Below are 23,684 nucleotides of genomic sequence, written 5' to 3'. Positions count from 1 at the left end.
CCATCCTTTCAATGGTGTTTACATCTTTTTATTGCAAAAAGAGGTTATGAATTTAGATAGAGAAATCAAGACACTATTTTTTTTAAGCCTATATGAGATAATTCTAGAAATAATTTAACCGACAACAAAGTTCAAGCCAAAGTTTCGGTAGAATGTATGTATATTTTATTTTCTCTTTGACTTTGTTTTGTTTACCCTAATACCTTTCTTATTTAGTTAAAATAAATAAATAAAAAATTACGTATCCTTATTTTTTAATAGAGTGTGTATTTCCATATTCAAAAAAGATTTTTGCAGTTAAATTCAATGTAATTGTGTGGCTTCTTTTTTAATCGATTGTATTTACATTACTCAAATAAATATTTTAGCCGTCAAAGACATTTGTTTTTCAAGGAGAGATGATGTATATGATTTTGAAAGGTTGGGGAGGAATTAATAGTCTCTATGTATTCGTGTGGCTTTTTTTAATCCATTTTATTTACATGACTCAAATAAATATTTTAGTCCTTAAAATTATTTGCTATGGGATTTGAATAATATTTTGTAGTACAAGGTATTTACTTTTTAATGATAAATAATGTCTCCGATGTGTTTTGAAAGGTTGTAGGGAATTTAATAGCCACTTGTATTTTTTTTAGTTTGTTAAACTAGTATTAAATGTGTTTTCCTAGGTTTTAGGTCTCGGTAATTTAGATTTTATTACATATTGTTTTTAGTTTATGAGATTCATTTTTAAAATACACGTGATTTGATTGCAAGGGTAAATCTACAATAGATTTAGTCATTTAACCATTTTTATATATTAAAATAGTTTTGGTCATTTTTAAAAAAATATTGTTTTATCTTGGCCATTTATCCCACCGACCCAAAAATTTTCAATTTCAAAATAACCGGTTTGAATAAACATACCTTTTTATTAACAAGTTTAAATAAATATCTACAATCTTAACCCTTAATTTTAAACAATATTACAATTTTAGTTATCTACCAAGTTCACGCTTCAAATACCATAAAAAAATGTATCTCTTATAAATATACACATTGCTTTTGACCTTCACCACATGTTTAATGTGAAAATTGATTGTGACTAGTGGTTAACTCTAATCATTTCGACAGACTAATTATACTTGAAACTATTAACTAAAAGTCTAGTCGTGCCCAATCTAATTAGTTAAGTCATTATAGTACTGAACAAAACAAAATAATGTTAGAAGTTAAGTTAGAAGTGCCATGAAAGTTTTGTATTTCTCAACTCTTTTGGAGAAAATGTAATTTGTGTGTTTATTGGATTTTTTTTTTAATCAGAATTATCCCCTTTAATCGGTCGAGTTCCTTTTTTTAGTACGATTAGGATAGGGAGATTCGAAGCAGACGTCGTAGTTTTCTAGCACACTTATATGTCAATTAAGTTACGCTCGGTTTAGCATCCATCAAGTTTCTTTTTATATGAATGTAATTTTTTTCCTTTACATATATATGAAGATGAATGTATTATGAAGACTGAACAAAACAATTTGATTTTTGATTTAATCATTAGAAAAAAATAAATAAAAGCACTCAAACTTTCCTTATATTGTTGGCTCCCTACAATTCACTTTACATTTAAGGTCGGTAATAAGAAAAAATGGAAAAAATCACTACTATCTAAAGGGAGGAACCATGAGAAATAAACTTTTGATTTTACCTTTTGTCCACCATAAATTACGATTATAAATTTATTTTGTGTAATTTGACACCTGGATCATTGATTTTTTTAGTTAAAATTGCATCGTTCACGATTTTTTTAACGAGATTTAATAAAAAAAATAGTGTTTATTTGATTTTGTATCACAATTTTATCATTAACCATTTTTTTAAACAAAATTTTAGCATGGATTTGCTTTTCTAAAATCTAGTATTTTTTTCTAAAGTTTATCTTATCTTATTGGATTATTTTTTTTCTAAAATTCGTTTTTTTTTTGCCATTTTTATAAATTTTGAATTTGAGATTTAATGTCATACGTAATTTTACATTAAACTATTGAATAAATTGTTCCTTTTTTTTTTTTTTGCTATAACTGTGAATGAGTATAAATTTTCAATATATATATAGTACATGTTTTTTTTTTTTAAAAAAAAAAACTTAAAATTTTCTAAAATAAAGGTTAAAAAATCTTATTCTTTAATTTTACCTAATATCGAAAAAAATATTATATGTTCTAAACTCCATCACCTCGAAGTCACAAGTCACGAATCTAAATTAAAATTTGTGAATCGGATCTAAATTAATTTTATAAAATCAAATTAAAATTTTAAACTTTTCTCTACAAATAATTAGGTTGAACCTTTAGTTTCCATAAGGTATTCCTTCATTTTCTTTTGGTTTTAATTTTGTAATCTCGGTCTCACTACTTTTTTTAGATTTATTTTTTTTAAATCGTGATTAAATTATGCTATCAATTTTCTAAGATATCTCTTATAATATTTGGTTTTATTCTACCATCTTTATCCATTTTATTTTAATAACAACATGTTTTTACAACTCAATAGAACTATATTGAAGTTTTGTTTTTGTTTTTTTCTTCTTCTTCTTTTTTTTTAATGTTTAGTTGACAACTTTATTTTATTATTTTTTGTATTTCTTATTAAAATAAATGGTAGTGAACTTTCATGTAGAGTTGTATTATTTCATGAATGAACATGTTCTTTTGAAAATAACCAACTTGAATAAGAGACATTACTATTCGAACGACCATGAATTATATCTATCAATATGCCTCTTCTTCAAATTGCTTTTATCAACTTTTTCCATAAACATTTTTCTCTCCCAAAACTTTTCTCCCCTCTTATAAATTTGTGCAAGTTCGATTTATTTCCACAAAATATAGTTCGTTGGATCTTGTGGACGTGTTCTATCCTAGGAAACAATTACTCATGAAAATCAGGCACTATGGTGAGTAAAATCGTCATAAGGAGACAACATGAAGTCGTTGGCCTCAGATTCTTTTCGGTATACCAGGTTCTATATTTTCTAATTTTTTGTGATACTACTATCCATATAACATTTCTATAGGTAGACATTTTACTAATCTTTCTTATTTGTAGTGCACATGTTTGTTTTTTTTCCCCACATCTTGTTAAACTTTATAACCTTATATGTTTTTTTCAACAAACATCCATATTTATTTAATTAACTTTTTATTATGAGATCGAGTTTGATGTTTAAATTAATTTTTAGATTGAGATCTAGATGGAATAGTATTTGAAAATAATGATCTTTTTATTTATTTATTATTATTATTTTTAAATATGAATAGTAATTATAGATATGTTAGAAGTAAGTTTGTAATTCTAATAAAAATAGTTTAACTTTATTTTAAAGTTTTCTAATTATAAATGTAAATACTATTAATCTGCCGGTTCTCTTAATATAAAAATCTAAATAGATAAAAAATATTAAAATTTTGGTGGAAAAAATTCCCTACATATACGAGTGCATTTCATTTTTAACCTTATGTAACACGTGCAATCCATGTAGTTTTAACTCCTAACTTTTTAAAATAAAATAGGGTGCAGGATATTACATATCCTAGTTTAATAAGCTGAAGTTAATTTTTGTCAAATGAAGTTTATTTTGGATTTAATTAATTAAGTAATTTAGATAAAAATAGATTAAATTGAATGGTTAATTAAAGTTAATTTTTAGACTTAATTGAGTTATTTGGAATATTATTTTAATCTATTTTGGGTGAGTAGATTTAAAGTAAATTAAAATAAAATATTTGAATTCTCAAAATGTTGGATTGTAAAATTGTAATTAATTATCAAATTCTTATGTTCGAGAATCCACAGATCTTGTGGAAAAGAAATTTGTTCCATCTGTGAGGTCACAAAAGAGCGAAAAGGGCAAAAAAAAAAAAAAAAAAAAAAAAAAAAAAAAAAAGGAAAAACAAAATAGAAAAGCGGAAAAAAGGGAAAAACTCTAGAGAGGTTACCCTCTTCCTCTTTCCCCTTGGTGCCGCCGCCCACTTGCTCAATCTCGTTCTCCGGCGATCACTGACCACGAGCAGCGAGCCTCCGACGACAGCATCGACGTCCGACAGACTCCGGCGGCTCATCTTTTCACGACCTCACCCACGTGAGCACGACTTCGAACGGCTTTGCCCAGGCCTTGGCAGCATCGTTTATCTCCGTTTCGACAAGCTTCGACGTCGTCCGACACTCCGATTGATCTCTAGTCATTTTACCCACAACCAACAAATTCGGACGTTTTCTAACACCAACCAACAAGGACCGGAGCCTTTTCGGTAAGGATTGTTCCTTTAACTTCCTTTTCTAATTGAATTGAAGTGTTCGAATGTTATTCTGAACGCTAGGAGCTCATCTGTTCTTGTGTTTGAATCAGTTTCGGAGTTTTTTTGATTAAGGTTCCATAAATATTAACGCGCTTGAGCCGGTTCACACTTGATTAAAGTGTATTAGATTAGTTTATTTTTCTTTTTTTACCCGCGAAAGCGTGTTGTTTGTAGTTTTGAACTAACTTGGATCGATCAGTTAAGCTCTATGGTTGATTTTGGGTAAGATTATCCATCTTGAACGCTCTCTCAACGTTGATTAAGGTTTTTGAATTGAGTTATAATTTCCAACCTCTGTCTTAATTGTTTAGACTGAGGAAATTGATATTTGTTAAAAAAAGTGATTTTATTGTAGGATTGTTGATCAAGTAGTTTCCAGATCCCTTCCACGATATACATTTTGATATAGAAGTTTTGACTATTGTGATTTGATAAATGTTTGAAAGTATGCTTTATGTGGTTTGAGGATCGACTTAAAAGTGTTTTGCATATTTTTAGTTTAATTGATCAAATGAAAGTATATTACTATTTTGAATGTGAATTGGAAGTATTTTGTCTGATCTCAAATTGCAAGTACTTTGTTACTTCTAAAACTTACCGAAAGGTTTGAATGATTTGATTTGATGAAATGCTTCTGCTGAAATTGCTATTTGAAACTATATGTTTTGTTTCAAGTATTTATGAAAGATTTTGATTGATTCGATAAAGGCTGTTCGAATGTGAAAAATTAACTTTTGGGGATTATATGCTTATTTTTGTAGTAGTTAAATTGGAATTGATGACAAATTGACTGACTATATCTTATTTGTTAGAACACATTTTTGTGGTTTGCATTTCTTGGAATGAACATTCATGTGTCTTTCACTTGAGTGTAAATTAAACTTGCCTCAAAATTCTCGTTAAGGGAAACAAACTATAAATAGCCAGATGTCAATACACGAGAAAGACGTGAAAAGTAAAACAGAATAACTATCTAATAACAAACTACTTAACAAACTAATTTCCTTAATACTCCCCTAAAGATGGAGGATTTGAATGTGTAAAAATGTACAAAATGCCCATCTTGGACAACAAAATGAGAAATGAAAGGCAAGGCCTTAGTGAATATATCTGCCAATTGCATAAAGAATGGGTTGGAAGAAGTTTGATCTTGCCCCGAACAACTTTATCTCGAACAAAATGGTAGTCCACTTCAATATGCTTCATCCGTTCATGGAAGATTGGATTTGAAGCAATATGAATAGCAGAGGTGTTATCACAAAACACCAAGGTAGGAGAGGGAGAGACAATATGCAACTCATTAAGCAACTGCTTTAGCCAAGTTAGTTCACTTGTAACAGCAACCAAGGCACGGTATTTAGCTTATGTGGAAGAACGAGACACAACCGTTTGCTTCTTAGCTTTCCAAGAGGTAAGAGAATCACCAAGGAACACGCAAAAACCAGTCCTGGACTTTCTTGATTCAAGGAATGAACCCCAATCTGCATTAGAAAATGCTTTAAGCTGAAATGAAGAAGAAGTTGAAAAAAAATGCCTTGGCCAGGAGAGCCTTTAAGGTAACGTATCAAAGAATGGACAACACACAAGTGGGCACTCCTTGGTTGAGCAACATATTGACTTAATTTGTGAACTACAAAAGCTATGTCTGGACAAGAAATAGTAAGATAAAACAAAGGACCAATGAGTCACCAATATACAGGAAGATCTTGTAAAGCCTCAACATCATCTGTTTTTAACTTGAGATGTGGATCAAGAGGAACATAATTTGGTTTAAAAGATAGAAAGCCAGTGTCTTCAAGTAATTGAAGAGTATAGTTTCGTTGACTTTACAAGATGCCCTTAGTAGAGCAAGCAAGCTCCAAACCAAGAAAATACTTCAAAGGGCCAAGATCTTTCAGCTTGAAAACATCATTTAGATCAGCTTATAAAGAATCAATCAGAGACAAAGATGCACCGGTAATTATAATATCGTCAACATAGACTAACAAAGCCACAAAGCTCGAATTTTTCCCACGAGTAAACAATGAGTAATCAGATTTAGATTGATAAAAAAACCAAGTTTCGGCAAAACGTGAGAAAACTTATCAAACCACTGTCTGGATGTTTGTTTAAGACCATAAGTTGACTTATGAAGTTTGCAAACAAGACACTCCCCCTTTTGACTAACAACTTCATGTTTGTACCCAAAAGGCAAGTTCATATAGACTTCTTCATATAAGTCACCATGCAAGAAAGCATTACTTACATCTAGTTGAATCAACGACCAAGGTGAAGATGTGGCAATAGAGAGGAGTACCTCAGTGGTGACTAACTTTGCCCTCCTGTTGTGTATAACCTTTTGCAACTAGCTACGCCTTATAACGTTCCACAGTTCCATCGGGCTTATGTTTCACTTTATAAATCCATTTGCAGCCTATAGAATGTTTGCCAATGGGAAGAGGAACCACTGACTAGTATGATTGACTTCCAAAGCTTATAACTCATCTTTCATAGCATTTTGTCCATGAGGGAAGGGAGCAACCTGATGATAAAATTGTGGTTCATAAACAGAAGACACATTGAGCAAAAAATGTTTATGATTAGATGATAATCTGTCATATGCCACAATTTGATCCAAAGGATATTTGGTTGATGTAGATAGTAATGGTACAGAATGTAACATGCTACAATGATAGTCCCGCAAATAAGAAGGCATCTTGGAAACACGAGATGACCTCTAGAGGGGTTCAGTGTGAACATGAGTCTCATTTAGTGAAGCATCATTATGAGATAATGGTAAAACAGAATGCTCATTCAGGATATTAGGGGTATATATATGTGTTTGGTTGGGTTGGATTGTGGCATTTTTTTTTTGGACCAACCTGAAAATTTGAGTTGGTCAAGTTGGCAACCCAAATGACCCAAACATGATCTCCTACCCAACCCAACCTTTGTGACATTATTTTGGACCAAACCCAAACATGGGCTCCAACTCAACCCAACCTTCAAAATTTGGGTTGGGTTGAGTTTGGTTGTGTTGTCGGGTTAATATTAATTTTATTCTTAATTTAAAATATTTAAATTTAACTACAACACATCTGATAACTAAAATCTCATGAAACTAAATTCTTACATACCAAATATCTTACAAACTTTATACAAAAACATTCTTAAAAGAAAAAGGGAGATTCTTATAAATAGAAAAATCCCAAAAATATTTACACTTTGTAGCAAAAAGTTCTAAAAGTGCTTGTACTTTTGGAACTTTTTGCTATAAAGTGTAAATATTTTTAAATATTTTTTATATTTAAAAAGACCAAAAAAACATAAAGAATTAAAAAATTCATTAGTTCTAAAAGAAATATATAATTTTATTAATATATATGTAATTTGGGTTGGGTCAACCCACATTTTTTTATTCAACCCTAGAACCCCCGACCCTAAGAAAAAATAGAAATATTCAACCCGACCCAACCTAAAAACAAAATTAACCCAATCCAACCCTTATAGTTTGGGTTGAATAGTCTGGGTTGTTCTGGTCATTTGAACACCCTTACAGGATATCATCATTATGAGCTTGAAGAACATTTTGTTGAGACTTAGGAGGAACATCTGACAAGAACAAAATTATCATGCCGAGACTTAGAAGAGACATCATTGTCAAATAGCTACGTCATCATGCTAGACTCAGGATTAAGAGAAGCATCATTGTTATTAGCAGATGAACTTAAAGGTATGTCATGTTGAGACTTAGGAGTTATTAGAACATCATTGTCAACATCATGTTGAGTGATAGAGACGACATACCTGTGTACGATGTTTTAAAAAGCCCTCTCGGGCGCATGCCTAGGCCTAAGGCACAGGTTTGGCGGCTTGCTTGGAAAGGTGAGGCTCACAAAATAAGGCGCGCGCCTTTTGTGAAGCCCCAAGGCTCAAAGCCCTAGGCCTTGAGGCTTCTTTATTATTTTTAAAGAAACAGTAATATTTAAGGGTTTTCATTGTTTATTAACTAAAAGAATCAAGTTTACTAAGCCTAAATGCAAAATTTCTTGTGTTTGGAGTCTTTTTTTTTCCCTTCCATATTTCCACTTCAAATATGCTTTCTCTTTGTAATGTAATATTTTTATATATAGTGCACCTCACAAAAAAAAAGCCTGCTTCTTTTTGTGCGCCTTGTGCCTAGGCTCCAGAGAGCCATTGCGCCTTGGGCATTTAAAAACACCGTCTTTGTACCCAAACTCAGGTAAAACGAAGTATGGAAATTAGATGTGTCTGTGGGTTGGGTTGGGTTTAGGATATTTTAGGCCTAATCCTATGCTTCGGTTTGTGTATTTTTCTAACCCAAATTAATCCTTGTTAAATTATGAACTCAAACCAAACCAACTCGTAAAAAATGGGTTGGGTTGGTTCGGTTCCATCGGTTCTCTTTGAAAAAAGCTTGAAAGGACCTTAGTTCTTTACTCATTACCTCATATGGAAAATGTTAAATGACCTAATAATGTTCAAAGTTATGAAGCAACTACATAATATTCATTGAAATAAAAGAAACATACATGGAATCAAATTAAAAATGCTAAAACATAAGATTCCACAATAACAATATCCAAAACCTACAAGAACAAAACGAGTCTCCAAAATTCACAAGAAAGATTATAATGTTTACAAAATTCACAATAAAGACAACAATGTTCTCAAGTGCCTAAAAAATCTATAAGCAAGACTATAATATCTACAAAAGTCTTCAAAATCCATAAATACGACTGTAGTGTCCATAAAATCCATTAAAAAGAGCAATCCATTGAATTTTTGATAGCAACCAATAGTCTTCAACGATCCATTCATGATCCTGTGTATGTATGAAAATATTAGAGTATTATCAAAGTTTTTGTAATTTTTTTATTGATCACTTACCACAAAATTTGAGTGTTTCTCTGAGAAACTTTCTCATAATTTTCCAAACCCCTCGTCGGTAATCTTACATTGCTCCTTGAACCCTAAACAAGATTTTAAAAATTAATTATACAAGAATGTTATCACAATTTCAATATATTAATATAGAGTAAATATATAAAAGGTAACACTATATACCTGATAAAACTTGATCACAAGTTTCCTATTCTTCAATTTATGGAGTAAGATCTAATAACATCAGCTTCTTACGTAGCCAATTTTGTGTACCTATTAAAGCCTCCAACATCTTAGGACTTAAAGAACTTCTAAAAGAATCAACTATTCTACCTCCTGTACTAAATGTTGATTCAAAAGCAACTGTTGACACTGGTACGACTAAGACATCTCGAGCAACTTGTGATAAAACTTTGTATTTGGGAGCATTTGATTTCCACCAATTCAAAATGTCAATTTTCGGTCAGATCCTCATTAGGTTTTGACAAATATCTCTCTACATTATTTCTTATTTCATTCAAAATTTTCTCTTTTCTTTTTCGTTTGTATTCTGATTGTAAATCCATTTCGATGTCATCGCAATTCTCACTTATTTCTAACTATGTGACATGGTTGTTCAAAAGCATAACCACTTAAATCACCTGTCTTATTAAACTCATACAATTGTATCAAACTAACTTTCACCTCATCAGTCATTGTTCTAACAATTCCATCCCCATAGATACTTATGAAACAAAAGGACACATAATCCAACTTATATCGTGGATCAAGCACAATAACTAGAAACAACACTTTGTTCATCTTGTCAAAAGATCCCCAATACTTATCAAATTTCATTCTCATATTGGAAGCCGCAGTATATATCACACTATTTACATTTTGGCTCCAACCTATTAAACGTCGTTGAATCCTACAAAGTTCATGAAAGAATGTATTAGAAATGACATAAGTTGAGCCACTAACCTTCAATGTCAGATCATAGAATTCAAAAATTTGACAAATGTTCTAACATGGTTCCAATCGGCTAAGGTTGGTGGCCTCTTTCTTTTCTTTCCATTCTCATCTTCAGTAAAGTGATGTACAAGATCTCCATCCTCTTCTTCTAAGCATTTAAAAGCCTTTTCAAATTTTAAAGCATGATCAAGCATAAAATATGTTGAATCCCATCTTATAGACACATTCAGACAAAACAAAGGCTTTAGATTCAATCTTTTCATGTCCAACACACTCTAATTTTTTTTTTTAAATCGCTCAGGAGGAGATCTAACAATCTTACAAGATTTCGCACACTAGCCATCAAATCATGCAATTCTTTCAATCCCTCATTGACAATCAAGTTCATAATATGAGCACAACATCTCATATGCAATAGTTCACCATCTAAAATAAAAGACTTCCAAATCTTTAGTTTTCTCTTCATATATGAGATTGTCGAATCATTTGAAGTTGCATTATCAATAGTAATTGAAAAAAACTTTATTAATACCCCAATCCAATAAACAACATCAATTACTTTACAAATTGTCTCTCCCTTATAATTAGGCACTGGCAAAAATTCAATATTGTTTTCTGTAAATTCCATTCAGGATCAACAAAATGTGCTGTAAGAACCATGCAATTGATGTTCTGTAAGGAAGTCAAAGTATCTATTGTTAGGCTCACTCTTTGATCACTTTTGATTAAAGTTTTTTTTTTTTTTTTTTTTGAAAAAGGAAACAACCTTTATTAAACAATATAATTAGTACAAGAGATGAGTACTTTGATAATAAAGGCAAATACAAGGAAATCAATCAGGAAACCATAGGATCAGTAGGTGCACCCGCACATCTCAATTAGGTTGACACCCCCATAACACCCTCATCATATCCAACAAATAGAGAAAGCTAACAATGGCTAAAATAAGAGAAGTCTAATGAAACAATACAAGCTGAAAGTTGCAGCCGAACAAAATATAGAACTAGGCTATAAAAATCTAAAATACATCAAGAAGCTAAAACAAATAAGAGTACTAAAGAAAGCGAAGCTGCTGTCTCTATTTTTGATGCTTCGGTTAATCTTCCAATTGACAAAAAGATTGTCAATTTAAACTTATGTCTTGCACGGAGTAGGCTTCAAAGCAATTAGAAAGGAAGCACCAAAGTGAGGCATTGAGCTTTGCTGCCTCAAAGCGATTATACCAAGGAGTTTCAATCCCATTGAACACTCTTTGATTTCTTTCAAACCAGATTTCAACCAGCACTGCTTTTACTCCATTAATCCATAGTAAATTGGAGTATTTATTCAGTGATTTCAACAATTTTTTTTCATCCGCATACACCTGATAAATATCCCTAGCAATTGTGATTTTTGAAGGAATATCAAACTTAGGACATGTAGCATTACAAAGTTCTTTAAACCCCTTTGTCTCTACAAATCTAAATGGTATCTCAGACAATACTAGCATCTTAGCACATGCATTTCTAACTCTTTGTTGACTAAAGGCAGTAGACAGAAAATTCATATTGATATCATCTTTAACATCAGTTTCATTCGGTTGAAACTTTAGTATGGTTTGCCCTTTAGGTTGCTCTCTGAATGAATAATTTTTGTATTGTTTTCTCAAATGCTTCCATAAGGTACTAGTTCCACATGAAGAAGTGTTGCAAGCATAATCTTTATCGCAATATTTATATTTGCATCTTAAACCTTCAATGTTAGACTTTTCCATCTTTGTAAAGTGATCCCACACTGAAGATGATGGCCTAGTTGGTTTCCTCTTGCCAATGACTGTCATTGTCAATGGTTTAGAACATGCATCTGGAATATCTATAGGTGGTGATTCATTGTCGATCAACTCACTGTTTTCCATCTACAATATTAACAAATAAAGAAAAACAAAAAAGCTTTTGAGCTTGGGTGAATCGTGAACCAGTGACAAATAAATATATAAAAACAAAAAGAAGAAAAAGGGAGTTGAATGGCTAACCGGTGTTGGTGTGAAGGCAAAGAAATGACGTAACATGAAGGTGATGGTAGAGAATGAACCGGCGTGATTGACTGACTACAATGTGAAGGTGACGGTGGAGAATGAACCGACGGTGAAGAAACGATTGTGAAGAAACACGATGGTGAAGAAGAAGACGCCAGACGATGGAAGCAACTGAGATGGAAGATTGAGAATGGAGGCGATGGAAGAAGAGACGCCAGACGATGTGAAGCGACAGAAGATCGGAAGCCACGATGAACGACTGTGAAGAGAAGACGGAGAATGAAGATGTAGACGTTCCAAAAAATCCAAAAAGCCAAACACGAATCCCTAAAGGCATCGTGTCGACCTATTGTGCATTGATGGTGAAGAAACGGAAACCCTAAAAAAATGTAAATGGGTTGGGCTAGCTAATTGGATCGGTTCGGTTCAAACCAAAATTTGCCCTCTGAACCCACGATTCGAACCGACCTGCTTGGGTTCATTAACAAAAACCCAAACCAAACCATTTTTATTTTAGAACCAACCCAAACCAGTGGGTTGGGTTGGGTTGTTCGGTTCTTTTGAACACCCCTACTGGAAATGAATCAAGAACATCCTGTTCAATGACAGTATGAAAAGGTAATATGTGCTCATGAAATATAACATCTCCAGAGATAAAGATCTTCTTGTGTTCAATATCATAAAGACGATAGCCCTTTATTGCTGGAGGATAACCAAGAAATTTCTATCGATTAGCCTGTAAGGTAGAAGCAAGGCAGAGGCTGCCAAAAACCTTTGTATTAGAATAGTCAGCTTGTTTCCCATTCAACTGATAAAAAGGAGTTGTCCACTTCAATAAAGGAGATGGAAGATGATTAATAAGGAAAGAAGCAGTCAAAACACATTCTCCCCAAAATTGGATCTACATGAGACTGAAACAACAAAGAAGGAGCAACATAGAGTAAGTGCTGATGCTTACGTTCTACGACAGAATTCTGTTCAGGACGAGCCACACATGAAATCTGATGCAGTACTCCTTTAAAAAGAAAAAAATTCTTTGAAAGCAAGCTCAGGAGCATTGTCGGATCTAAATTTTTTCATGCAGACACCGTACTGTGTTTCAACAATGGCAGAAAAACGTGGTATAATAGACAAGGCTTCTGCTTTATGTTTCATCAAATAAATCCACGTATATCTTGAAAAATCATCCACAAGAGTAATAAAATAGCGAAAACCGACATGAGTTGGTGCTTGATAGGGTCCCTAAATATCAGTGTATCAAATCAAAAGCAAAATCTGCCATGTTATTTTTCGAATGAAATTCTAAACGATGCTGTTTAGTGAGGGGACAAATGCAACACGGTGGATGTGTGGGGGGAAGAAAATGTAAAACATGCCAAACATTAACAGATGCTTAAAAGAAGGATGTCCAAGTCTATCATGCCAAACATTAACAGAAACAAGTTGGCAAACAACAGGTAATACAGAACAAACAGTAGGTGAATAAAGCAAGGAACTCTTCAAAACATACACTCCCTGCCAAAGGTCAGTCTGCCCAATCGTTTTGGAGGAGAACTTGTCCTGAATTAAATACGAATCACCAGCAAGTTTAATAACAAGAGACTGATCAGTAAGCAACACACTCACAGAAACCAAATGGAAAGTGAATGTAAGGATGAATAGAACATCACACAACAGTAATCTGGATGTAAGTTTGACATCCCCAACATATTCAACAACAATTCGTGTCTGATCAGATAAAGTGACATAAACACCACTAACTGGCTTCATATTGACAAATAAATCCCGCTGGTAACTAATATGAGCAGATGCACCAGAATCTAACAACCATGAATGAGAAGGAAAAGAGACATAGTGAACAGTATCTGCAACGTGAGCAGTAGATGAGGCCTTAGAAGTTTAAGCTGTGTCAAGAGTTTAAAGAAAAGCAAGGAGTCCTTGTCACTGTTCAGAAGTCAAAGTGTGCAAGGAATCAACAAGTGAAATTGCCGAGGAAGAATTCACTGTTCGAAGCCTCTGTTTTTCTAGAATTCGATTTGGTGCGATATCTCGAAGGATAGCCATGAACTTTGTAACAATGATCCACAGTTTGGAGCCACAATGAGTGCACTTAGTCGTTCATTTTTCTGTGACAAACCAAAGTTGATTAGAATTTGAAGAATTCTTTATCGTCAGTGTAGCGAGGGGAGCAGCAGTAGAAAATGATGCGCATTGAATAGTCAGCTCAGGCTCCATAAGTAGTTGAGTGTGAATCTGAGAGAAAAGAGTCATTTAAACCCATGATAAAGGCTAAAACACCACCGCATGTACAACGATCGCAATTACAAATCGGACGATAAGATGCAAGTTCGTTCCAAATTGTCTTCAACTTCACAAAATAGGTAGTGACAGAGGACTTATCTTGGGCCAAATTAGACACTCACATTGAAGTTGATAGCTTCGAGGATGATTCTTGCGTTGATATCGTTGTTGCAGATCGATCCAAATATTTTTGGTTGAATCCAAGAAATTGACACTAGCAGCGATTTCTTTCAATATGGAATTAAGAATCCATACGGTAACAACATTGTTGCATATGATCCACAAATTCAACAACTCTCCATAAGGTTTCAACAACGTGTTCACGAACCCTAATTTGTTCTTGACCGTGAGCGCTAGGATCGTAGCATTGCTTCAGGTAGTGTAATTTGACTCGGTAAGCAAATCAGAGAAGAGAACAAGATTTTTGCTGTCCGATTGGTGAAGAAAATAGGGATTAGCATACTGATCTACCACAGATTGAGGTAAAGCAGTAGAAGAAGAAGATTAAGAGGACGAGGATGAAAACGTCAATCCAAGTCTTGTAGCAACCATGGGAAATTTCGAAGAAATTTCGTGGACAACATTCAAGAGAGAGAAATGAAAAATACTTCTGATACCATATTGCACTTGAGTGTAAACTAAATTGCCTCAAAATTCTCACTAAGGGAAACAAGCTATAAATAGCCAGATGTCAATACATGAGAAAGATGTGAAAAGTAAAACAGAAAAAACAATCTAATAACAAACTACTGAACAAACTAATTTCCTGTTGTACTCACATGGTCTCACATTTAAGTAATTAACGGCTATTATGGTCGATTGTTAATCAACATTTCTAATTGAATGAATGACTGGTGTTACCGACGGGAGTGGTTAAGAAAGAATGGTTGATCAAATGACCAAAACATCTTGATAGTGAAGCTACTTAGAAGGCCTCGGATTTTATGAAGCAACAATTTACTGATCTTCACCTTGAGGGCAAGGTGAATCTAGAAACGGTGGGTATTGTGAGCCCCCCAATTATCCACACGTGGGGGTAAGGGGTAAGAAGGAGAATTCACAATTTCTTTTGGGCTGAGGAAGAGTATAGTTAGTTACATTTTTGTGTGGGTACCAGAGAGAGGTTTTATGTAGGGGTTTGGAGGCATAGTGAAGGGTGTGAATAATTTGGCTGAAGGCTGAGGAATTTGAGAGTATTTTTTGCACTCTCGAAGGAGCTGAATAATTTTCTGTTTGTTATTGCTTTGTTCTTATTTCCTTGCATTAATGAGCTTGGAACTCTGTTGTTTGCTTGTTATTTTGTTTATCAGAAATATATTTAAGATGGGGTTGGGTATGCCCCTGTTCTTAGATTCTTGTTTTTCTTTTTTTGTTTGTAGGGTTTACAAGAAACCTAACAGCTAAATAGCTGCTTTGATTGATTTTGCAGCTCTAGCGGCTTTTACGATTCAGGACCTGTTCTCAAGGCCAGCCAATTAATCATGGTATCTCTCTTCTTTCTTTCTCTCCTTCTGACTTGATGGAGGATTGATTTCTAAGATAATGAGAAATAAATATGGAATCAAGAGCAGATGTCTAAACTTCATTTATGTTAATTTTATTTGAATTATTATGTTTCTATCTCATCCATTAGGTAATTTGTTTCCACATTGATTATAGATTATGGGGTTTAATTCATAGTTTTCATTTCGTTTCCAATTTTTCTCTGGCCGAAGTTTTGGCCAGGGAAAAGACGAGAGAGACACAAGTCTTGTAGATATTTTCCTCATATTACATCCCATTTTCCTTTTTCCCTTTTTTCCCCTCCTCTTTGTGTCTGTTCTAGATATTTTGTGAAATAATGCTGACCTTTCTTGTCATCCCGCTTTCTAAAGCGTTTCAACTTAAGCATATTTGAAATGTATTTGTGTATCACTTGTGTCATGTTATCTTTTCTTCGACTGTACATTGTTTTTTTACCCATCAAATCAGTGCCATCTAATTAGAACTGGTGTATTTATTTCTGCTATGTCAATGTCTTTAGTTTTGATAGAGGAGAGTAGTTATTGCATAATTTTTAAATTGTCTTATTCAGTTTAAGAACTTCATATAAGAGAGCCTCTTTGCTTGTATGTATTGGACAGGCTGCAAAAATTCTTGCCAATTTAATTGTTATGGGCTCTGGGATACTTGCAAGGGCTTTTGTTCAAGCCTATCGTCAAGCCATTGCAAGTAAGTGCACACTTTTTATTCCACCATTTTTTTTTCCTTCTTTCTACTAGGTCCTATCGGAAGTTGGCCAATTTGTCGTCAATATCATGGTTATTGGAGTAAAATCTTTTTGGCGGGGTTGATGGGAACTTGATATATAGAACAAAAGAAACTTTCACATTGAACTATTAGAAGCTATAATGTACATGTGAGCTTGGGATGAACAAGCATTTTGCCAATGACAACAAAGTTCTTTATGCGCATAGTTTTATTCTGCTTTCAGATGATTGAAATTGGTATCAAAGCTTTTTTTTTTTCTTAATGTACTTGGGGAATGTTGACATCCTGAATTTCTATCTTTACATCCTTCCTCATCTTTGAAAGCCTGAATAATCTATTCTTAGATTTTCGACAAGTGGTCAAAAGAACTTTGTTATTTTTCTAGCCTGCGACATTGTCAAGCGTTTTGCAAATAAAAGCTAAGTTTTATATTGCGCATAGATTATAATTATTAGTCTTTTTGTTGACAAATAGATACAAAACCTTTTTGAGTGTTCATGACCTGTATGACAAGCACTTCCAACCTCTGGGCACCCTTAAAAGGCTGAACAATATCTTCAAGATCTTTGGACAAAATGCTTTTATTGGACATGTACTTTATTAGTTTGGACAAATTTGGTTGTTTATACAAAGTTTTTTTTTTGGCAAAATTACCTTCTTGATCCCTAAATTTCCACTTGGACAAATTTTGTTTGGGGGAAAATTTTCATTTGATCCCTAAATTTCAAAATGTTATAATTTTAGTTCTTAAATTTTGAGTTTGATTTCAATTTAGTCCCTAGGTTTCAAAATGATATAATTTTACCCTCGAGATTTGAGTTTTGTTTCAATTTGTCCCTAGGTTTCAAGATCTACACTTTTAACTTCAATGGTAAAATTATAACATTTTGAAAATTAAGGACTAAATTGAAACCAAATGCTAAACTCGAACTAAAAGAGTGACTTTTTGAATCCTACAAACCAAATAGAAATTAGACTTGAAACCTACGGACTAAGAAGATACTTTCTCCAAGCCTTTACTTAATGTGGGAGAATTTGACGTGGGTAGTTATAGATATACTCAATATCAAGTTTCTTTTATGTGTTGCAGATGCTGCAAAGTCCGGTGTTGCTCAAGAAACAATACAAAACACTGTTCGCAGAACAAGCAAAGTGATGACGGAGCAAGAAGCCAGGCAGATTCTCGGCGTCACCGAGGAAATGCCATGGGAGGAAGTTATGAAGGTCAAAATCCATTGATTTTCACTATAATATTTCTGGTCATTTATATATTATGAATAGGTTTTTGACAAACCTTCCTATTTGTGCAGAAATATGATGCTTTGTTTGAAAGGAATGCTCAAACTGGAAGCTTTTATCTTCAGTCAAAAGTTCACAGAGCCAAGGAACGATTAGAAACAATCTATCAGAGCAAAGGTCAAGATGCCCCTAGCTGAGCGTCTTGAGGAATGTGTTGTGTTTTGCACATTTTACTGATTTTGTATAATTTTTGAATTTGGTGATGGCCAACATGAATGATGAAATCGACGTCAGTCTATGTTTACATACCATTTCCCTTATAATTTAAGCTAGTTAGTGGTTCTTGAAGGTAATACCTAAATTATCATTTAGGCAATTGCATATATGACAACTTTATACAAAATAATAAGTAGCTCAATTGAAGGCAAAATTTTAACTTTAATTTGAATATATCACTAATTGAGGTTGTATCAATGATACAGATCTAACCACAAATTAAGTTCTGTTAATGATAGGTTATGTCATTGATTGTATATATGTTTAGTAGCAATATTATTAATATAGTATATAAGAATAATTTTACTTTATTTCATTTACAATTAAGTGATTTATTGCGTGTTCATTTTCTTTTGGGTATATTATGGATATATAAAAACTATATCAATGACATTCTACTTTTGTTTTTTCTATCTGCCAATGAAAATTATTCAATACCAAAGTTTGAATACGCATCCAAGGTCGGTCACTTAGTCATTACACACTTTCTTTGAATAAAATTCATTCTTTTCGTCTCTTTCAAGCTTATCATTTTTAGGTATATTATGAATATATATTATCTATATAATATAAATACTATATCAATGATCTTAACTTTTGTTAATTTGTTTATTTTCCTATCCATGGATGAAAATCATTCAATACCAAAGTTTGAAAAATGCACATCGAAAATCAGAGTCATTTTCTTATTTCACTCTTCCAACTTCAGTGGTCTTCTTGATCAAACAACTCATTTTCTAAATCATTCGATCAAGGTCTAGACTTCACCTATGTACATCCATTTTTATTACATTGTAAGAAAAAAATAGTTCAATTCATTTTTAGAAAAACATTTGACACATGATAAATTTTAATTGAGAAAAAAGATACTTGAGTGCATGGGATGCATCTATATCTGTGTAACGCAATCACAAATTATTGGGTGATAATTTTTTTTCATTCTTCTAAAAGAATATTTTCCCCTGGATTACTGTTTAACATTTTTTCAATAAAAATATGGTAATGGGTGCAGATAGACCACTAACCCACGAGGGAATAAGTTTTCCTCACTAAATTTCCCAAAGTTTGTGAGTATAATAAAAGCTGCAATTTGTCTTTACGACAGCGCCAAGAAGAAGAAAGGAGAAACGCCTCTGTAATATTCCTCCCTTCTTCGTTTCTGACGATTCCCGCCGCCTTGGTACCTCCGAATCCCAAACGGAGATCACTATTTCCTCCGATATCAACCAACATGAACAATCCTCCCAAATCTACCTTCCTTCTCTGCCTCCCCTCCTATTTCCTTCTCAACTTCCCCTCTTTCACATTTTGGCTTCTCAATCTTCCAGGTATTGCTATTTCATTTCCGTTTATCATTATAATTCATGACATATTTCTACTCTTTGATCTTCGCTTGTTTCTGCTTCCTCTTATACGTTTCATTCATGCTTTTGATTCTCTATTAATTTTCTTTTGTGAATTGTTCTCCTAAAATCTTGAGGTTGAATTTCATTTTAATTAGGTAAGTTCTGGAAATGGAAAGAGTGGGTGAGATCGATACGAAACCTATTGATTCTGTACAAGCCGGTATTTCTCTGTTTGGTGCGAGAGGTGATCAGAATAAACACAAGCTTACAGCCAATAATGTAAGATTTTTCTGTGGTTTATTCCTAGATCAACCAGATATTTTTTCTTATGGCAATGATAGTCGCTCTTTTTACGAGGAAGTACACCTATAGAACGGGTTGTTCTTGTTTGTTCTATTGTTGAGCTTCTACTTAATTTTTATTTGGTAAATTTATAAGTTTTCTAAAGCTCAAGGTGCAATAAAGACCATTTTACATTTAGCTCACTAAATTTCATTATTTAAGTTAAAAAAGAAGGAAATTTTTTAATTATTATTATTTTTTAAAATAATAAAAAAGCCTCAAGACCTAAGATTTTGAGCCTTGAGACTTCACAAAAGGTGCCTCAGGCATGCCTTATTTTGTGAGCCTCACTTTTTTAAGACGAGACACCAAACCTGCACCTTGAGCCTAGGCGCACCTAGGCACACCCTCAAAAGAACGTTTTAAAATACTATATTTATATGCACTGATCTAGTTTATTTGTACCGTATTAACCAATTTTTTAAACTTCTATTATCATTATTTTTTTTACTATACGGGTGGGGGATCAAACCTGAGACCTAGAGATTGATTGTACAAGTTTATATTAGTCGAGTTATGTTCATGTCGGCAAACTCTCGTTACTTTTTTTAAGTTTATTATAGTGATCTATTTTCATGATAGATAACCTCACATCATAGAGGTTCTATTGATTCTAGGCAAGTATGGTTCATAAAACATTCTCTTACCATGCACTAGGCGACCATTTATCATTTTAATTTTGACAATATTATTGTTCTTACTTAAAAAAAATTATCATAGGGGTATGAGAAGGAAAGAGAGTTTCACGAGTTGGTAAAGGATTTGGCTAATTACAAGCTTCAACTTGAAGCAAAGGATGCGGCTTGTATGGAGGCTCTTCTCAAGCTGGAACAACAACAGAAAGCCATCAACAAACTTTCTGAGTTGCTGAAAATTGGGGAAGCTAGAGTGCTGCTGGATGAACTTGAACCAAAGCAGAATGAAACGATTGATCAATCCTTGGCGACTGACAATTTTCAAGAGCAGCTTCAGGTTGCTAAGAGTGAGCTTCTTGGCATTGAAACAGAACTTTCTGCCTATGGAGAACCAGGGGCTAAGGGTATTACAAAAGTAGAGTTGCTAGAAAATAATGGTGGCTTGGAAAAGGAAAAGACCGTAGATCTCATAAGACACATCTCAGAACTGAACAAAGTGATTCGTTTGTCAAAATTTGTTGCTTGTGGCGCCGAGAAGGAGATGTCTGCTGCATTATCAGCAAAAGATGCTGAGCCAGAGCTGGCTAAGGAAAAAGTGATTAAGTTGCACAAGCAATTAGAAGAGATGAGCAAACAAACCGAATTAGACATGGAACAAAATGAATTAAAAGAAGCGAACTTCGCAAATGAAGAAACTTTTGAGATCGAAACACTTAAAAACCAGTTGGAGAAGATGAAACTTGAAATGGATGAGATGAGAGATAGAGAAGCTAGTGCTCAGGTTGAAATTGCATTGCTGAAATCTGAGCTTCATAAAGGAAGGTCAAAAGTTGCAGCATTAGTGGCAACTGAAGCCAAAGATGAGAGTGCAAAATCCGACCTTCATCTTGCTGTTCAGGACTTGGACGAAGTGAAGCCACTTTTTGAGAGAAACTCTACAAGCATGGAAGGAGATTCGAACCTTGCAGTCAATGAAAGAAGGAATGACAGTGTCACCCTAACGTTTACTTCAAAGGAATATCAGTCATCAATTGAAAATATTGACTCAACCTCTAAATTCTCACCAGACAAAATTTTCCATCACATCAGTTCTGAGTGCACGGATGAATTGGAAAAGTTGAAGAAGGAACTAGAAGCAGCAACAATTAGAATTGGGGAGTTCAGATCACGTGCAGAACAGGCTGCCACTAGAGCTGAAATGGCTGAGAAAGCAAAAGAAGCCATTGAAGACCAGCTAAGAAAATGGAGAGAGCATAAACAAAGAAAAAAGGCTGCTCTTGCTGCCATGAAGGAAGTATCTGCACCACCACCACCACCAAAGTTCAAACCTTCCATGTACGGAGACACCTCCACAGTCTATCAGCCTTTAGGTAAGGTTCTTAACTTGAAATTTTAGTTTCTAAGTTATACAACCAAATAGATATCTGGAAAAGCTGATACTATTGTCCTCCAATACACCAAAATGAATACCCTATAGGATTTATTTGATAAAACTTCAATCATCAAAGCCCACATGGGCCTGAATGTGGACAATGGGCTGGGCCGGTTTAGGCCCATTGGGTAAATTGATGGATAACAAACATGTCCATGTTAAATAAAGGCTAGTTTGATAAGAGAATTTGCTTTTTAGGGAAGGTCCCACTCCCAATCACCAAAGACTTTTAATAGTGCTGTGCATCTATCACTTTGCTTTATGGGTTTGAATCTTGAGACCTCATGGCTTTACAATTCAACATAACTATTTCTATTTTGACAAAGTTGTGTTCCCTTTACCACTTTCCCATTCCATCACACAACAAAGTAAGCTATCTACTTTTTGTTGTTATCTAGAGAATGAAGAAAACTTTCCACCTTATTGAAATTGCTTTAATTTAGGTTCCCATGTAAATGTACCTCCTTTTTTATGGAATAACAAAGTAGAAATTCGGAAATGATCCAAGGCAATTATGGGTTTCTTCCTTAGATTCGGTTCCGTTAATTTTAATTAATGTCAAATCAGAAAAATGATAAATGAAAAATTATTTACTAAATATTGGTATTGAATTCTCATGCTAGGTATTTTTAAGCCCCATCCTGAATTTGCTGTTTCTTTCTCAATTTAAAAATGAAGTTCGAAGCTAGTAATTACGTAATTGTGTAATTGTGTATTGTTATGTCAGTTCTCACATATCTTGAATATATTATATGTTTTATAGTAAGGGTGAGACAAATAGGAACTTGAAAAAGCACATAACATAACAATATGAAATCGAATCTTTTCAAATTTCTTTCTTTTTTTCCCCTCTTTTTCCCTAAATTAGTCGGTTTTCAGTATAGGAACTAAAAATAACGTTCATTTCAATTTTAAAAATTTGTGGTTTAAGTATAATATTCTTCACCTAGTAGGCCTCAAACCCATGACAAGGGTTGGACTGAAATTAGTCCACTCCCTAACCCAAGAAACTACGAAACAGTTCGGTTTATAATGACCAAGTAGTCATATTATTTTAATTATTTTAATACTGATATCAAATTTATTATTAGAAATTTTTCTTAAAACTTATATGCTTATCGAAAATAACTTTGTTAAATCTAAATTGTTTTATCAAAGTTTAACAACAAAAATTTGAATCAATTCAAATTTTGTGGATATTAAAGAATAGATGTGAAAAAGAATCAGAGAAAATGATAAATTTTTAGGGAAATGGAATTCAAAAGTTAGAATGAGCATGATTTTTAAACACAATAGTAAGTTGAAAAGTGATTTTACTAAATGAACAAATAATCAAAATTACTAGGATCCTATTTGATTTTTAATTTTTGAAAATTAATTATATAAATACCTCTTTCAACTTTAAATTTTTTTTTTTTTTTTACTTTATCATCTACCTTTTACTAATATTTTTAGAAACTAAGTCAAAATTTGAAAATTAAATCTTTCTTGGAAAAACTTTTTTTTTTTTTTTTTTTTTTTGAAATTTGACTATGAATTTATTCTTGTGAATGATGCAAACTATGATAAGAAATTAAGAAAAAAAATAAACTTAATTTTAAAAAATCAATTGAAATAGTTACCAAGACTTAAACATCTTCCTTGGTTAAGATTCTCTCTCAATTATATTTTGCTGTT

General features: G+C 33.1%; 2 protein-coding genes across 5 annotated transcripts; both read left to right on the top strand.

Annotated features, from left to right (window-relative positions):
• Positions 1–3,918: 3,918 nt before the first annotated feature.
• On the top strand, positions 3,919–18,406 carry LOC120070638 (mitochondrial import inner membrane translocase subunit PAM16 like 2-like). Of its 2 annotated transcripts, none has more exons than XM_039022468.1 (5): positions 3,919–4,286; positions 15,867–15,971; positions 16,611–16,698; positions 17,828–17,961; positions 18,048–18,406. In XM_039022468.1, exons 2-5 carry the CDS (start codon positions 15,969–15,971, stop codon positions 18,171–18,173), a joined length of 351 nt encoding a protein of 116 aa, XP_038878396.1. In that variant the 5' UTR covers positions 3,919–4,286; positions 15,867–15,968; the 3' UTR covers positions 18,174–18,406. The 2 variants fall into 2 exon arrangements, with proteins under 2 accessions (XP_038878396.1, XP_038878395.1); XM_039022467.1 differs by having other exon boundaries at positions 3,920–4,286; positions 15,917–15,971.
• A 454-nt stretch (positions 18,407–18,860) lies between these two features.
• Positions 18,861–22,400, top strand: LOC120070652 (putative WEB family protein At4g17210). 3 transcript variants are annotated; one of them, XM_039022482.1, is made up of 4 exons: positions 18,861–19,007; positions 19,358–19,580; positions 19,759–19,877; positions 20,661–22,400. In XM_039022482.1, the coding sequence occupies exons 1-4, from the start codon at positions 18,876–18,878 to the stop codon at positions 21,969–21,971; spliced, it is 1,785 nt and encodes a 594-aa protein (XP_038878410.1). In that variant the 5' UTR covers positions 18,861–18,875; the 3' UTR covers positions 21,972–22,400. The 3 variants fall into 3 exon arrangements, with proteins under 3 accessions (XP_038878410.1, XP_038878411.1, XP_038878412.1); XM_039022483.1 differs by having other exon boundaries at positions 18,882–19,007; positions 19,265–19,580; XM_039022484.1 differs by having other exon boundaries at positions 18,887–19,007; positions 19,265–19,580; positions 19,754–19,877.
• The last annotated feature ends 1,284 nt before the right edge of the window (positions 22,401–23,684 follow it).

Source organism: Benincasa hispida, chromosome 2 (genome assembly GCF_009727055.1).
Source record: "Benincasa hispida cultivar B227 chromosome 2, ASM972705v1, whole genome shotgun sequence".
NCBI classification, from domain to species: domain Eukaryota; kingdom Viridiplantae; phylum Streptophyta; class Magnoliopsida; order Cucurbitales; family Cucurbitaceae; genus Benincasa; species Benincasa hispida.
This window is presented reverse-complemented; position numbering and strand designations above follow the sequence as displayed.

Bases quoted from the DNA above. Each gene is read 5' to 3' on its own strand.
- LOC120070638 (XM_039022468.1), top strand. The intron at 16,699-17,827 runs GTAAGTGCACAC...TATGTGTTGCAG, and splicing joins CTATCGTCAAGCCATTGCAA to ATGCTGCAAAGTCCGGTGTT. The intron at 17,962-18,047 runs GTCAAAATCCAT...CTATTTGTGCAG, and splicing joins CATGGGAGGAAGTTATGAAG to AAATATGATGCTTTGTTTGA.
- LOC120070652 (XM_039022482.1), top strand. From the start codon at position 18,876: ATGGATGAAAATCATTCAATACCAAAGTTTGAAAAATGCACATCGAAA. The intron at 19,581-19,758 runs GTATTGCTATTT...TAATTAGGTAAG, and splicing joins TTGGCTTCTCAATCTTCCAG to TTCTGGAAATGGAAAGAGTG. The intron at 19,878-20,660 runs GTAAGATTTTTC...AAATTATCATAG, and splicing joins ACAAGCTTACAGCCAATAAT to GGGTATGAGAAGGAAAGAGA.